Here is a 16,181-nt window from a genome sequence, read left to right on the forward strand (position 1 = left end):
ATCCATGGCAATGCTCACCCATGGTCTATCTAGGATTGGCAATGGCTGCAGCAACCCAGATGTCTTTTGCTGGTCAAACTTGACCTTCTGGTGAATTGTGCATGTTCTTACAAAGGCGTCTACATCCCATCTCGAAGCTGGCCTATAGAAAAAGTGCTCCACTGTTTTCACCGTGGCATCAATGCTTCTATATGGGCCTGCATACGATGGAGCGTGATTCTCTATCATTACAAGTGCTTTGTGACACAAAGGCGACCATGCATCATAAGAAAGCCATCCCTGAGAGTATAATGGTCATGCAGCTGATTATTAGACAGCTAGTCATAAATCCTTAAGAAATCCTCATCCTGAGCATATTGGTCCTTCATTGCATCCAACTCATTGTGGTAAGTAATGGTTATTGTGGAAACCTGAGGTTTCCTTGACAATGCATCGGCTACTACATTCCTTTTACCTTCCACATGCACTATCTAAAAGTGAAACATGGATAAGGAATTAGCCCAACGCATATGCTTCTTAGATAACTTCGTTTGAGTGAGGAAACATCTCAGAGACTGATGATCTGTCTACACTATGAAATCAGCCCCACGTAAATACTGCTTCCATGTAGCAAGGGCATGAATTACAGCCAGCAATTCCTTCTCATAAATGCCTAGATGTCTTTCATCATCCTGCAAAATCCTACTCTCAAGATACTTGTATATCGTTTCAAGTAGCTCTTTGAAATGGTAGTTCTTTGGTTTCACAATGGTTGACCAGTTTTGTTTGTGTCAGACTTCACACCAAGACTCCTTGATTCCTTAAGACCTCAAAGTCTTTTGAGAGGCATATTCTTATAGGACCACGCTTTGCCTATGACTGTTGGAATATATGATCCAATGGAAAGGAATTTAGCCTTCGCTTTAGGACTGGTATGGCTTAGTCGAAAACCACCCTTAAAACACCACATGTATCTCAAGGCATGCTTTAGACACATTTAAAAAAAGATAAATCTTTCGAGATTTAACTTTTGATTTCGTTTTTGGGAAGCCCTAGAAACTATAAATATGATATGGATTAGATGTTTTTGTTGTGTTGTAATCATTTTTGTACATGGAGTATGCGCTTGGCTTGTTTTTTGAGACTTCAATAGTGCTATTACTCACTTTTAGTTTTGTCTAGAGTCTACATTCTATTTAGACATGTCACATTGTTAGTAGTCATTGGCAAGCTTTTAACTTTAAAGATGTGAACCTTCAACCTTTGTATGTTGTAGGCTGTAGCTAGGAATTTGTCAAATTTTAAGCTCTTTAGGTTAATTTTTTCTGAATTAATTCATTGTACATACATGCATACATACATGCAAACATACATACATACATATGCATGCATGCATGCATGTATGTACATACTTTTTTTCCCTTTAAAAAAACGTTTTGAGAATGTTATTATCTAAAGTGCGTCTAATGTGTTGTGTCTTAGGTGTCTGAACAACCTGTTAATTTTGGCTGTCCTCACATAACCTTTATGATCTGAATTCATAAGGTGTGAGTTGCACAAATATGAAGACTCCTTGTGTCAAACAAATTATGAAAAACAAAAGTATTAGGTTATTTTAAATTTACTAGCCTTGAAAGGAAGAGGGTCATTTACTTGCTCTTGTTACAGGTTGATTTAAGGTGAGGGAAACTCCAAGTAGATACTAGTGGGGCATTCTGGGAGAATTAATCATCTATCTGAATGTTGGCAGGCGCTTTATACGGCGTTGCAAACAGGGGGGACTGCAATTTGTCATTTTGAAGCCAGTCTTAGTTGCTGTTACCTTCTTTCTATACTCAAAGGGTAAATATGAAGATGGCAATTTCAGTGCCAAACAGGGTTACCTTTATGTGACCATCATTTATACGATCTCCTACTCACTTGCACTATATGCTTTGGTCCTGTTTTATGTCGCCTGCAAAGACCTGCTTAGGCCTTTTAAGCCAGTACCCAAGTTTATCATAATCAAATCAGTTGTCTTTCTTACATACTGGCAGGTATGATGTTCTGTTTATGGTGGTAGATTCTAAAAAGTTTAAACAGTCAAATATTGCAGAATGCAACGGTATAACCACCGCTGGTCGTTTTGTTAGTGTCGGTAAAAATGGCACCAATGTTTCAAACAGTTTATGATTAGTATTGTTGCTGACAGGGGGTGCTCGTGTTTTTGGCTGCAAAATCTGGCATCATAAAGACTGCAGATGATGCGGCAGATGTGCAGAATTTTGTAATCTGTATTGAAATGGCAGTGGCTGCAATTGGTCATCTGTATGCATTTCCATACAAAGAGTATGCTGAGGCCAACATTGGTTCTTCTGGAGGTTTGACAGATAGCATTACCCATGCATTGAATTTCAATGATGTTTACTACGATACTGTTCACCAGGTAAACGTTTTTTCGTTTTATTTTGTGGATGGTTGAATTAATGGTTTTATGGTGGAATATAAGATATGCGTGGAATATAAGGTAGGACCCAAATGTTCACCCTTTTTTGTTTGCTGCAATAAACTCATTGAGATCTTTCTTCCATGCTTTCTTAGAGGTGAGGAACATAAGTGAACTACATCCATGTTCAAGTAAGAGAATTTACTGTATTCACATCATACATAATCTAGTTATCGAAAAGCACATCCAAACAAGGTCCAAGGTTAGAAAAAGCTTGCACAGATTTAGTGTGAATGGGGTCACTCATCCCTTTGATAGAAGAATACCTTGAGATTACAAAAAAGTAAAAGAATTGATTGCTTGTGTTATGGCATGATTAGCATTTAATACTAGCTAGGCCTCAGATGGAACATAGGACAATTGTAAATTGTGAGACGATAATCCTTGCTTGAGATAATTTATATTATAGCATATATAGATTTGACGTTGTCAAGATTTGCCTATTTTATGGTCACACCTTAACGAAGGTTTAGATGGAGACCTTATGGTCTTGATGGGATCTCTGCACCACCGGTGTGGTGAACATTTATTGCATTGCCAATTTATTGTAAATAAAGATGCAAGCATATGCATTAGGTACTACCTCAGGGTGTTTGGCTGCACAGCCTATACACATGTGCCTAGTCAGTTGAGAAGGAAACTGGATGATAAGGCCATGAAGTGCATTTTTGTTGGTTACAGTAGTGAGAACAAAGCTTACCATCTCTACAATCCTCAGACTAAAGGATTTTTGCTACGAGAGGTGTGTTTATTGCAAAAACCTCAGATCTGTCCATGATTGAATTTGATAGACAGCTGCATACAGGTTCTCAGGATGTGTTTGAAGTGTTACGTCTATTTGCAATTGAAGAGACTTCAAAAAAGCCAGTAGAAGATCAGAACATTCAGCCTGCACACGCTGATGCACAGCAGCCTTTGGATGCTCCCAATCACGTCTAGGATCAGCGTATCACACGAGGATGTGCAGGAGGTGGTCAAAGAGAAGAGAGTTGCTTCACAGAAGTTAGAGCAGTCCCCAGGTGGCTGTTACAAACTCTGTTGGGCAGCAGACTTTCAGCCCCTCTATCCAGCATGACAAAGGCTGGCTAAAGAGGAGCAAAGTATGCTGATAGCGCTTGGATGAGGGCACGGTATGATACAGATGAACCTAACAGTTTTGAGTATGCATCAAGACAATGAGCATTGTTGGGTGCGGGGAGCAATGGAATGCAAACAGAATGCGAGCGAGCAGGCAACAACTGAGACAACACGAAGTACTTGCAAATCGATAATGAGAAGTACAAGTGGTGGCCAATATAGGTCCCAAAGTCAACCACACGTGTTGACCATGAATTCAACCTAAGGGTTGACTAATCCTAGGCCTGCAAGGCCATACCAGGGCTAAGTGCTAACAACCCCCCCTCCATGGTATGGCTGAAGTATATTGGATACATCTCAGGTATACTTGGAAATTGTATCATGGGTGCACATATTCATCTAAGATGGATATAGCAACCTGCGATAGTACAGGGAGATCAATATCATGTAATAATGGCGCCACGTGTAAGACATGTTGAAAAGCCTCAAACTTGGGTCATGGTAGAGCCTTCATGAAGAGACCTGCTAAGTTATTCTCTGTGGCAGGACAATTGAATATCTCCAGTTGACAGACACTCCTGAACATAATGACAGTACACCTCAATGTGCTTGGTACGTGCATGAAACACTGGATTACGCGCAGTAGCTAAAGCACTCTGGCTGTCAGTGTAGATGATCATAGAAGTGTCCTGGCTGACATGAAGATCCAGGAGTAACTTACAGAGCCAAACACACTCTATTGTAGCTATGAAGGCTGCTCTGTACTCAGCTTCACAACCAGAAGTAGCAACTGTAGGCTACTTCTTGATGTACCAAGAGATGCATGAAAGGCCAAGCATGAAGCAGTTGCCACTCTATAGAACATCCCCAAATGCTGCATGGCCTTAAAGTAACGGAAGACTTTCTTCACTACTTGCCAATGCTGTGTGTTGGGTTTGTGCATGTACCTGATGACTAATCTACCTTAAAACACTTAGTGCATGCAAAGGTTAATTTGTGTGGAACCGAAATGAAAAACAATAATAGCTCTCACAAAAGACAATGTATTCTCACTAACAGGAGCTCAGCCCGACCATGCTTGTTGCTTTTACAATATAGAAGATGTGCCACACAAGCATAGCCACAAAGGCTCATACAATCATAAGAAACACACACACTCACAAGAACGATCTAAAGCGAAACTATATCATCACCATCAACCAATAGAGACTGTGCCTCTTCACGTCCACTCAATCCTTGAGGTGCATGAGCACGAGGTCGCCTTCAAGGTGTCCATATGCTGCTGCCAAGAGTCGCCTCTACCGACTCTCATGAAAGAGACAATAGTTCACGAACCGACCAGGAAGAAAAAAGCTCCTCAGAGTGATATAAGGACATCTTGTAGAACTATGTAGAAGCTTGTATGGAAACTAAACACGTGTCTTTTACCATCACCTCCTTTTTGACCCCTTTAACCGATTTGGAGCTTCCCATGAGGACGTGCTTAACCAAGCTCAAAGCCTACATACCCCCTCTCGGCCAAAATGGAGAGATCATGGATACAAGTAAACAATCGCTTGCTCACAAAGAGCTTAATCAAAACTAAACAGAACACCCACAAAGGAATCAATGCTCACAAAGAGCTACACTAGCAAGCAGTTCACTAAGAACTTCAACAACTATAAAAAATTGCTCACAAAGAGCATGATACTAGGTAGTTACTATTGCCCTAGAAAGCATAGTCTTGATCCTTGAGGTGGTCTACCTCAACCAACATAGTCGACTTCTCTTGAACATCCGCCACTAGTGCTCTCTCCTTGCCTTTGTCTGATTTTAAGATCTCATCGCGTTGTTTAGTGTAACAAAACCTTTCAATTCTCTGCCATAGTAGTTGCACTTTCGAGTATCTCTACCCGTCTTCTTCTTTCTATCAGTAATTGCAAACACTCTAGGGTCATAGATGCTTGTATTGGTACGTTTCTCCTCACTGAGCAACATCCCTACACAATCCAGAGAATCCATCTCGTCATCTAGTCTCAAGATCCTCACTGTTTCTTCGTATTGATCAGGTGGTAAGCTCTTCAACAGGATCACTTTTTTATCTCAGAATACCTGGTATTTTCTAGTCATGGTGGCACATGTTTATCCAAAAGGATATAGCCACCTATGAATGTACAAGGGATGTTAGATCATGTAACAAAGGGAACCAAGTGTAAAGCCTGTCGAAAGACTTCGAACTTGGGACGAGGAAGTGTCTTTGTAAACATATTTGCTATGTTGTCCTCTGTGGGAAGATAGGACAACTCTATGTCTCCTGCTAACAACCGCTCCCAAACATAATGATAGTGAACTTCAATATGCTTGGTACGCGCATGAAACACCGGGTTACGCGCAATGGCCAAAGCACTATGGTTGTCAGTGTAGACAATAGTGGAGGATGTCTGGCGAATACCAAGATCTGTAAGTAACTGTCGAAGCCAATCACACTCTACTATAGCGGTGAAAGCTGCCCTGTACTCAGCCTCATAGCTAGACGTGGCAACTGTTGGTTGCTTCTTGCTGAGCCAAGAGATACATGAATTGCCAAGCAAAAAACAATTGCCAGTATGTGACACTCTGGTGTCGGACCATCCTGCCTAGTCACTATCCGTGTAAGCATGCATGGTAAGTGAACCGTGATCACCATAGAAGAGGGCTAAATCCTGAGTGCCTCTGAGATATCTGAAGACTCTCTTCACTGCCTGCCAATGCTGTGAATTGGGCATGTGCATGAATCTGCTGAGCTGAGATACTGCATACTGCAAGTAACCTGCAAATTAGCATAAGGTTGTGGCTGATTATTGCTTAGTGGAGGGCCTGCAGGAGGCTCATTTTGCTGGTCAAAATCCTCTTCTGATGATGGCAGAGGTAACCAAGATTCAAAGGCATCAAACATGTCAACATCTGGCTTTGCTTTGCAGTCCACAAGAGGAGAAGCTGAATGTTCAGCAAAGATTACATCTCTACTGACAATAATCTTCCCAGTATTTGGTTGATATAACCGATACCCTCTGCTCTCCTGGCTGTAACTAATAAATATGCATTTGATTGCCTTGTCATCAAGCTTATGTCTCAGCTGAGATGGTACATGAACATATGCAAGAGACCCAAAAACTCTCATGTGTGAAAGTGAAGGCTTCTTGCCTTTCCATGCTTCATAAGGTGTAACAGTCTTCAATGCCTATGTAGGTGATCTATTCAGCACATAGTTGGTACACATTACTGCATCAAGCCAAAATTTATTGGGCAAAGACTTGGCCTTAAGCACGCATCTGGCCATCTCTATTGTGGACCTGTTTTTCCTTTCAGAAACGGGATTCTGCTGAGGAGTGTAAGGAGTAGTGCATGAGTGAATAATGCCCCGTGAAGACAGAAATGCATCAAACTCCTTAGACATATACTCTACTCCCCTATCTGTGTTGAGGGTGACAAGCTTGCATCCTGATTCATTCTCAACCATATTCAGCCACCTCTGAAAGCATAAGAAAACTTTAGATTTGGCTTTTAAAGGATATATCCAGCAATATCTTGTGAAATCATCAATGAGAGTCATGAAATATTTGAACCCTACAATGGCATTTGTCCTCATTGGGCTACAGACATCACTGTGTACTAGCTGCAATTTCCTTTGTGAGAGTTTTGGACAATTCTTGTGAAAAGGAAACCGATGCATCTTACCCAAAAGACAACCCTCACACATGTTTGGAAATTGTGTGAGTTTGAGGTACATCATTTGCCATCTGCTGTGAATGTAGCTTTGCAAGAGTTCTATAATTGAGATGGCCCATTCTCTCATGCCAAAGATGAGTTTCAGCAAGCTGTGAATCTGAAATAGCCAATGCTTCAATAGAAAGTGCAGTTGAGTGATGATCAAGGTGATAAAGGCCCTTTTGCAAAGTGCTAGTGAGAACTATGGCCTTGTCATCACGAAGATCATAAACTAGGCATCTGTAGCCATCAAAAATAGCTATGAAACCTGAAGTGGCAATTGCTGAAATTGAAATAAAGTTGACTTCAATTCCAGGCACAAAAAGAACATTTGTCAGAGTAACAGGATGGCTTGAAATGATGTGAGCTGCACATCTCCAATTCCTTTTACGGCATATGAAGCATTATTAGCACATGTGAGAGTCCCCCCTTGAGGTGCGTCAGCTAAAGAATGACACAACTGTCTACAAGATGTGACATGCTTGGAAGCACCACTATCAAAGTACCAGGACTGAGCATCATTAGCAGTAAAGAATGCATTAGCTTTGGAGGGATCAAATGAGCAATGGACAGCCCATGCCCAATCATCATGAAGAGCATGTGCATGTGATGCATCTTCTGGCTGATGGAATTCAATAGCATGTGAGGCATTAACTGTCAATCTTGCTTTCTTTTTCTCCGAAGCAATGCGCTTCCTGTATTCTGAAATGTCATGTGTAGGCTTGCGACAATAGTTGCATCTTTTCTTCTTTGACTTATCTGCTGTATTTTTAGATGCATGGGAGGAATTGCAGCTGCATGCGCAGATTTTGGCTTGCCCATAGGCTTGGAAGCCTTGCCTCTTCCTGTCTGCTGTGAAGCAAATGCATGATCAGGAATAACGGCTTGTCTATTAGCTCTACTTTGCTCTTCGTGCAAAAGCAAAGTCACTAGCTGATCAAAAGAATAGTGGTCTGGATTACCCATGGCCACTAATCGAAGGGTTGTAGCAAACCCTTGATATGTATCTGGCAGTCCATTCAATGTGGTACTGACAAGCTGTGAATTTGGCACCACCTCATCAATGTTGGCAAGCTGTTCCATGAGGTCCTTGACCTTTGTCAAGTATGCATCCATAGACTCACCTTCATTGATACTAACTTCTTGTAATTGCCTTCTCAAATATGCAACACGAGCTTCATTGCGAATCTGATAGAGAGAAGCCAATTTATCCCAAGCATCCTTTGCTGTCTTGCAAGACCGGATGTGTGGAATAATGATTCTCTTGCATGATAAAGCAATGCATGAATGTGCATTTGCATCTCTTGCATCCCATCTTGACTGTTCTTGAGTTGGAACAGCAGCAGCAGGAGTGCTAGAGGAAGAGGCATCAGGAGTAGTACCCCCTGCAGAAGGACCAGCAGTAGAGGCGACCACTGTAGCATTGGCTGGCCTCAGATCAGCCCCAGAAACAATATTCCACAAATGCTTTGCAACAAGAATATGTTTCATGAGATAAGACCACATCGGATAGTTGGTGCCATCCAACTTATCATGTTCACGAAGAACTCCAAATAAATCTTGATTGTTCCCAGCCATAGCAAATGTGATACCCTGAAAAAGACTTGAAAACCCAAAAGCCTCAAGGCTATCATTGCAAAAAGCTGGCTGTCCAAAAATGACAGCAAATATTTGCAAATTTCTGACCCAAATCAAAGGGCAAATGCAGATCTGACCCAAATGTGACTGTGGCAGGCAATGTTCACTGCAAAAACAGTAAATTTGGCAAAAGCCCCAAATTTATTGAGGGCAAATAGGCCAAGAAGAGGGCAAATACAGAAAAGCTTCAAATTTTGCTGAAATTTTTGCAAATGTGACCCAATGTATGCAAATTTGACCCAATGTATAGCCTCAAGACTTTACACTGCAAAAGTATGATTTACTTTCCCAAACACCAGCTGAAATTGAGCTCCCAACACAAAAGCCCCAAATTTTGTTGACTTGAGTGATGACGTGGCACAATGTGACAGTCCTGAACCTGAAATTAACTGAAAACTTCAATTTTTGGAAAGATTTCAGTTGTCAACCTTGTGCAAAATATTGTATTGACAGGTTGAAGGTCCAGATGTCAAAAGCCCTAAATTTTCCTGTTGGAAATTAGGGTTTGACAGTCAAATACTGTCGCAATGCAGTAGGTTCAGCAAAGGGGAGGCTGTAGGATCCTGTAGAGAGCAAATTGGACAACTCTAGAGAGGCTCCTAAATAACTCGTGTGGAGTAGGCGCCTGCTGTAGATGAGCATTCGCCACTCGGAGGTGCCTCCAAAATAGAGCCTAGTGCAGATTGCGAGCTGAAAAATTGTATCCAGTTGGTTGCCTAGCCAATAGAAGTACCTGCGATGGAGATAGAGTCTCCAGCAGAGCAGTAGCAGCAAGTCGAGGTGAAGGAGCAGCTACGGGATGGCTGGAACTGCCTCAAAAGGCTTTGAGCTAACGATGTAGCTGCTGGAAATCCCTGAAGAGTGTCCTAGACAGATCGCGATCTGGTGTAGAAGTAGCCCGAAGTGAAAAGACAGCCGTACAAGGCTTAAACTAGCTGATGGAGATTTGCGAAGTGCTGTGGACAGACGCCTGTGAAGTCGCCAATGAAAAACTCATGGAAGTCCCTGGAACAGCAGCTGCAGGAAATGTACGGTATCGGTACGTGTCTGTATGGACTGTATGGAGAAATGGCGCAGGATAGCAGATCTGTTGAACGATGGAGCAGGTACAGCACAATACAACAGGTGTACGAGCAACTAGTACGATCTGTACGGAAAGGATACTTGTGAGCAGGTACAGCACTGTACGGCAGGTGTACGGGCAACTAGTACGATCTGTATGGAAAGGGTGCGCAGGAAGAAGATCTTGCTCTGATACCACTGAAGGGTCGAATGAGAGAGAGAGTGCAGGTAGCAAAGGGTCACAGAAGAACACCCGTCACATCAAACTTAGATTAACCAAAAACAAAGGAGTACAAGGTACAAGTACCTAGACCTAGGACTAAGTGTCCTAGGTGTCACATAGGACTAAGTGTCCTAGGTGGCCTAAAAGACACTAACACTATAAGTGTCTTTATTTATGCCTACAAGGCACATACCATGGCCTATAGGGCATCACTAGAACCACCAGAGGATGGCCTACAAAGGTGTCCATATGCTGCTGCCAAGAGTCGCCTCTACTGACTCTCATGGAAGAGACAGTAGTTCACAAACCGACCTGGAAGAAGAAGCTCCTTAGAGTGATAAAAGGACATCTTGTAGAACTACAGGAGCTTGCATGCAAACTAAACACGTGTCTTTTACCATCACCTCCTTTTCGACCCCTTCAATTGATCTGGAGCTCCCCATGAGGACGTGCTTAACCGAGCTCAAAGGCTACAGTATCTGGTTAATTGGGAAATGACATATTGCAAATCAGGCCGGGTATGACATAAGTAAATAAAGCATGTTGATAAAGAGTGGCATCAAATGGGGCACTGCCATCTTCGGAGGAGAAACAGAAGCTAGGTGCCAATGCAATAGAAATCGGTTTGCAATCCTCTAATTAGAAGTGTTGCAAGAGATGTCCAATATATTTGGATTGACTCATCACTATGCTCCCCTCAACATTAGCAAACTGGATGCCCAAATAGTAGTGCAACCTGCCCATATCTGACATTGCAAATGATTTCTTCAAAATTTCCTTGACATTTGCAGATTTCTGTGTGTCTGCCCAGTGATAAGCATGTCATCCACATAAAGAATCAAAATCAGAAATTTTGATTCACTCTTTCGGACATAAAGAGTGGCCTCTATAGGGCTGTTCTGAAATCCAAGGTATAGCAAAAAAAGAATGTATCTTGGCATACCATGCCCACGGTACCTTTTTCAGCCAGCATACCTTAGTTTCAGAACCTGCAATTTCAAATCCTAGAGGTTGACTGTCATAGACCTCTTCCAGTAAATCCCCTCGAAGGAAAGAGGTCCTAATGTCCACTGATGGACCTCCCAATGCCTGTGAGATACAAGAGCAATAACACAATGAATGATCGTTATGCGTGAAGTGGGAGTAAATGTCTCCTCAAAGTCAATGCCATGTTGCTGGGCATAGCCTTTCGCACCAAGCTTTGGGCTCATCGCTAGGGTTGTGGAATGCTTTTGGCGCACCAAGCATAACCTACATCTGGTATCTCATAAGCTTGTTCTCTTGCTGATGGGAAGAAGCGTTGTAATTATTGCAAGAAGCCCGGCCATGATATGTATGTACACACACCCCACACACACACACACACTCACACATTGATGAGATGTGCTCTATAATCCTTAATCTGTGTGAGGCAGGCATTCATGTTGTCCTCTTCGTTCATATTAACACCATCGAGCTGCTTACACAAAAAAGCAACATTGGCCTCATTCCGAATAGAATAGAGGCTAGCCAAAATATCCTATGCAGCCTTGGCTGTGTTGCAAGACCCAATGTGAGGTATAACCTCCCTTTTACTATTCATAGCAATCACTGCATGTGCCTGTGCATCTGCAGCAAGCATTGCAGGAGTAGTGGGTGGGGGTGTGGCAGATGCTTGTGTTGGAGAGACAAGTCTAGTCTCTGATATCGATACAATTCCCCAAAACTTCCTGGGCATCAAGAGGTGGCATACCAAGTTCATACCACATGGGATAGTTAGTACCATCAAATCTGTCCTCAGTTGCAAGCATTGCAAATTACTCATGGTTTGCCATTGCAAAAGAAAATCCCCGAAAGAAGAATAGTGTACTTCAAATGTCAAAGCCTCAAGGCTACCACTGCAAAGAGCTGGCTGTGCCAAAGGTGGCTGCTCAAACACTTAGCAAAATGCACAATCACTTGTAAGAATCTATCCAAGAAAACATTGGCTTGCAAAAGGCTCTCCTGCAAAAGTGACCAGCCCAAATCAAAGGGCAAATCCATTAAAATATAAATTTGGCTGAATCAAGCAAATTCACTGTAATCGGCAGAAAATTCTAGCAAAAGTCCCAAAGGTGGAGAGGGCCAAAATGCCAAAAAGAGGGCAAATTGGAAAATGCCCCAAATTGTGCTGCAATCCTGCAAATGTGACTCGATGTGCTGCAATTTTCAGCCAATGTCAATGACAAACCCCAATTTCAAATCAAAGCAGCAAATATCACTGCAATGTGTGCAAATGTGACAAAATAACCAGCAAATCTGACAATATCTTGCAATAGATCCAAAAGCCTCAATTTCGGAGATAAAATTGAGTCAACAAAAAGTGGAAATACTATAAAAGCCCCAAAACCATTTACGAATTGGTTATCTTACTGCAATTTCTGTCAAATTACACAAAGAAGCCCAAATTTTGTCAAGTTTTACAGGGTTACCAATCCAAAACTGAAACGAATCTGAGTACATGGTACTTGTACGGTACTGTACGGATGATTCTAGCAGATTGTGCGGAGAGTTTATGCAGTCCTACAGACGGAATTTGACAGTCATATGGACAGATTTTGTGAACTGTACGGATAGATTCCGTGAGACGTACGGACGAATTTCGTACTTACGGGTGTGTCCCATCCGCTTGTGCCGATGAGTGTGCAACAGCTTTTATGGACAAAACGCAGGATGTGTGGACGTTTCCTGCAAGCTGCGTAAGATTTGTATGGACAAAACACAACTGTACGGTGGTCGTACGATCAGTGAAGCGATGCTAATGCAGATCCATACGGTGTGTAGGATGATTGTATGGTGAAGCGATGACTGCAAAGCATGCTGTTGACGGCAAAACTGCAGAAGTTCTCCAAGATGGCTTTGAAATGCAAGTATAGCATGAGCAGCAACGACCAAGTTGAATGCAGAATGAGCGATGATCAAGGAAGAGCTGAACTACAAAAGACTTGATTTTCAGCAGACGTGCACAGAAGGGAGTAGTCTGGAGCACCTGCTCTTATACCATTGTTAGGTGCGGAGAGCAATAGAATGCAAATAGAATGCGAGGGAGCAGACAAGAGTTGAGAGAACATGAAGTACTTGCTAGTGGAAAATGAGAAAGTACAAGTGGTGGACAATATATGCCCCAAAGTCAACCACAAGTGTTGACCAATGAAGTCAACCTGAGGGTAGACTGATCCTAAGTGGCCTACAACAAGCATTGGATGAGAGCCATGAAGTCAGAATCGGATTCCATCCAGAAAAACAACACATGGGAACTACTACTCATTCGACTCATGAATATGATTTTGGATCATGAACACTTGGTTCGATCTCCTACTGGTATTCATGAGTCAAACCAGGTGAGCATCATCTCAGTCTCAGTCTCATTTATCAGCCTCAATCTCGATCTCCCTTCAATCTCTTGCAAAACTGCTCGAGATAGCTTAGAATCAATCTGTTTTTGGAATCTCGAACCTCAATCTGCCTAGAGCAATCATCTTGGAATCCATGTGTCGATTTGTGTCAATAGTCTTGGTCTATGCAAGGGAGTCGGCCTCTAATGCGGAAGAAGCGAAAGCTGCTAAAATCACGCTTCTATCCAAACATGAACCTGTTTTTAAGAAATGGATTCGTTTCCAAAGCTGTACGCTTTTCCAAATCCTAAATCACATTCTTTAGTAAATAAAAAATAAAGAAAACACTAAAAAATATGAGTCCGCTTCAGAAGCTCATAACCTCCAAAAGAAGCCAAATCTCTGAAAAACCAACAAGATGGATTGTGTCCCTCTTTCAAAGATCTACAAAACAGTTTTTCATGTCTTGGAGCCACATTCCATTATCCTGGGGCTTAAATCTGTGCTGCAATCTTCGACATGGAAATCAATGTCAAAAATTTTCCAAAATGATTCTTCCTCTTTTCTTTTGCATATTTTCACATTCATTCACAGAAAATAGATAATATCGAAATTGTAGCTCCAAGGGATCGTTTCTTATACATAATTTTTCGAAATAAAGCTGTCTTCACATACATATGGGCCTTGTAAAATGCCAGACAGAGACATTCGATGATGAATCCAAAACCTCCTTGCTATTGCACACTAGGTTCTCAGTTACGCTAGTCCAGTGCACCTAAGAAATGCCATTTTTGTTTTATGTTGTTGTGATATTTGAAGTTGTGATATTTACATGGGCATAGGCCAACCTGCTTCTATGCTGTGCTTTGATTCATGAAATTTGCATGTCATACAAATTTTGCAATTCATTTCATCCATTATGTTGTCCTTTGATTCATCAAATTTACATGTCATACAAATTTTGCAATTCATTTTATCCATTGCTCATCATATGAAACTTCTCACAATGGCCACATTTTATTCTTGAAATTGGGGTGCTAAGGATTCATATCTCAGTTGTCAAGTGTAATGAAGACAGACTGTCAAAGTCACTGCCAACAGTGTAGATATCTGCTCAAGGATGGAAAAAAGGATGAACAATTCAGTCACAAGCTAACCATCTTCATTATTTATGTCAACCTTTTGTTAGTTCGAATCCATGCGTAGTTTTTAGCAGCAAATGCTATGGTGCGCTAAATGTCGAAACCCTGTTTTTTTGTAAAAAGGATACATTTCAACAGTCTAGTGCATCAAAGCCAAACATTCACCTGGAATGCTGAAAAATGCTTACCGAAGAAAAAAACACGCTGAAGCAGAGAGGAGAGGGTGAGGGGTCTTTGCTTGTAAGTCTGACAGGTCACTGTTATTACAGTTTGCTCCCACGTACCATGACTATGTTTTATACAGTGATGGAAGCCAAGAAATCCCAACGAAGTACAGGGTGCGCACATTTGTTCCCACTGGATTAGAAATGGAAACCCTACGCAAGCACAAGCAAATGTTTGGAGCTGGGAAGGTAGAGGACACACATTCTTCAGGCTTGTCTTCTTTAGAGAGTGAGAACCCTGCCAAAGTAATAAAGGAAGCAGATCCAATGCAAAATCCATTGTTGTTTGATCCACACAACCCTTTTTCTGCAGTCTATGACATGTCTCCCCTGGATGGGGTAGGTCATAGAACAGGGCTGCCGCCATTGCCTGTAAAAAAACTGAACGAGTTTGATCCATGGAGATCCGCCAGACCTTTTGGTATTTCTGACAGTAGGCGTACCAGCTTGGGAGATGAGGCGCTTGAGACCAGTCGGCTTGCTCCTGGCAGGAGGAGGTCATCACAAGGGGTGCTGCTTGATGAAACTGACTCTTATGGTGAACAAGATCAGTTTGTGGAAGGCTACATTCAAAGGTGACATTTACTGATCCGTCTGAATCTGTGGCTTGTTTTGGGTTTTGTAACATCATACATGGCAGCCTGAAGGGCTATAGAGAATTCATGAATTCTCCACTCCGCTACGGTATACATGCCTACAGCGATGGTGTATCCTGCTGATAAGTCACGAACGCAAGTCCCTACTGAATGCAGTCATTTGGAAGTGACTAGTGGGTGTGGGTGTACCTTGTTCAATTATTTTCTTTCTAATGGAAATTGATTGAGTGGTAATGTGTAATGGGCTGGTCTGAGGCTTCCAGATGGTCATGATTCAGGGCTATTTGTAATGCTTGGATTTATGTTCTCCTGGATCAGTCCTTAGTTTTTTGGACTACCTTCACAATTGTGGCTGAATGCAAATAACTGAGGTCTGGAACATTTATTTTTACATCTTGGGTGTAAGCCATGTGTGGTGTTTTTTCTATTTGAAAGAGGCATGCCTTTCTGGATTGTGTGATATTTGAATCTATGTGCATGGTGATTCTCATAATGTGGAGCCTCGGGTAGCAGCTGGTTCAATATGTGTAATTTTTCCTGTTTAAAATTTGCATATCCATCGTCTCATTTGCAATGTTGTCCTAATACAGCTGATTTCTACCCCAAAATGTTTGACTGGTGGTGTTACGTAAGTGGCAAACATAGCCTAGAGAGTTAGAAAATTAGTAAAACTCTG

General features: G+C 41.9%; 1 protein-coding gene across 3 annotated transcripts in view; it reads left to right on the plus strand.

Annotated features, from left to right (window-relative positions):
* Positions 1 to 15,921, plus strand: part of LOC147891446 (uncharacterized) — a 69,296-nt gene extending 53,375 nt beyond the window's left edge. For all 3 annotated transcript variants that reach the window (XM_087389763.1, XM_087389762.1, XM_087389761.1), the window contains 3 exons: positions 1,730 to 2,015; positions 2,171 to 2,404; positions 14,955 to 15,921. In XM_087389763.1, coding sequence (XP_087245889.1) covers positions 1,730 to 2,015; positions 2,171 to 2,404; positions 14,955 to 15,488 — 1,054 coding nt within the window. In that variant the 3' untranslated portion in view covers positions 15,489 to 15,921. The remainder of the gene's footprint in view (positions 1 to 1,729; positions 2,016 to 2,170; positions 2,405 to 14,954) is intronic.
* The last annotated feature ends 260 nt before the right edge of the window (positions 15,922 to 16,181 follow it).

Source organism: Dipteris shenzhenensis, chromosome 18 (genome assembly GCF_047967505.1).
Source record: "Dipteris shenzhenensis isolate YYH24624 ecotype China chromosome 18, Dip_SZ_1.0, whole genome shotgun sequence".
In the NCBI taxonomy this organism is placed as follows: domain Eukaryota; kingdom Viridiplantae; phylum Streptophyta; class Polypodiopsida; order Gleicheniales; family Dipteridaceae; genus Dipteris; species Dipteris shenzhenensis.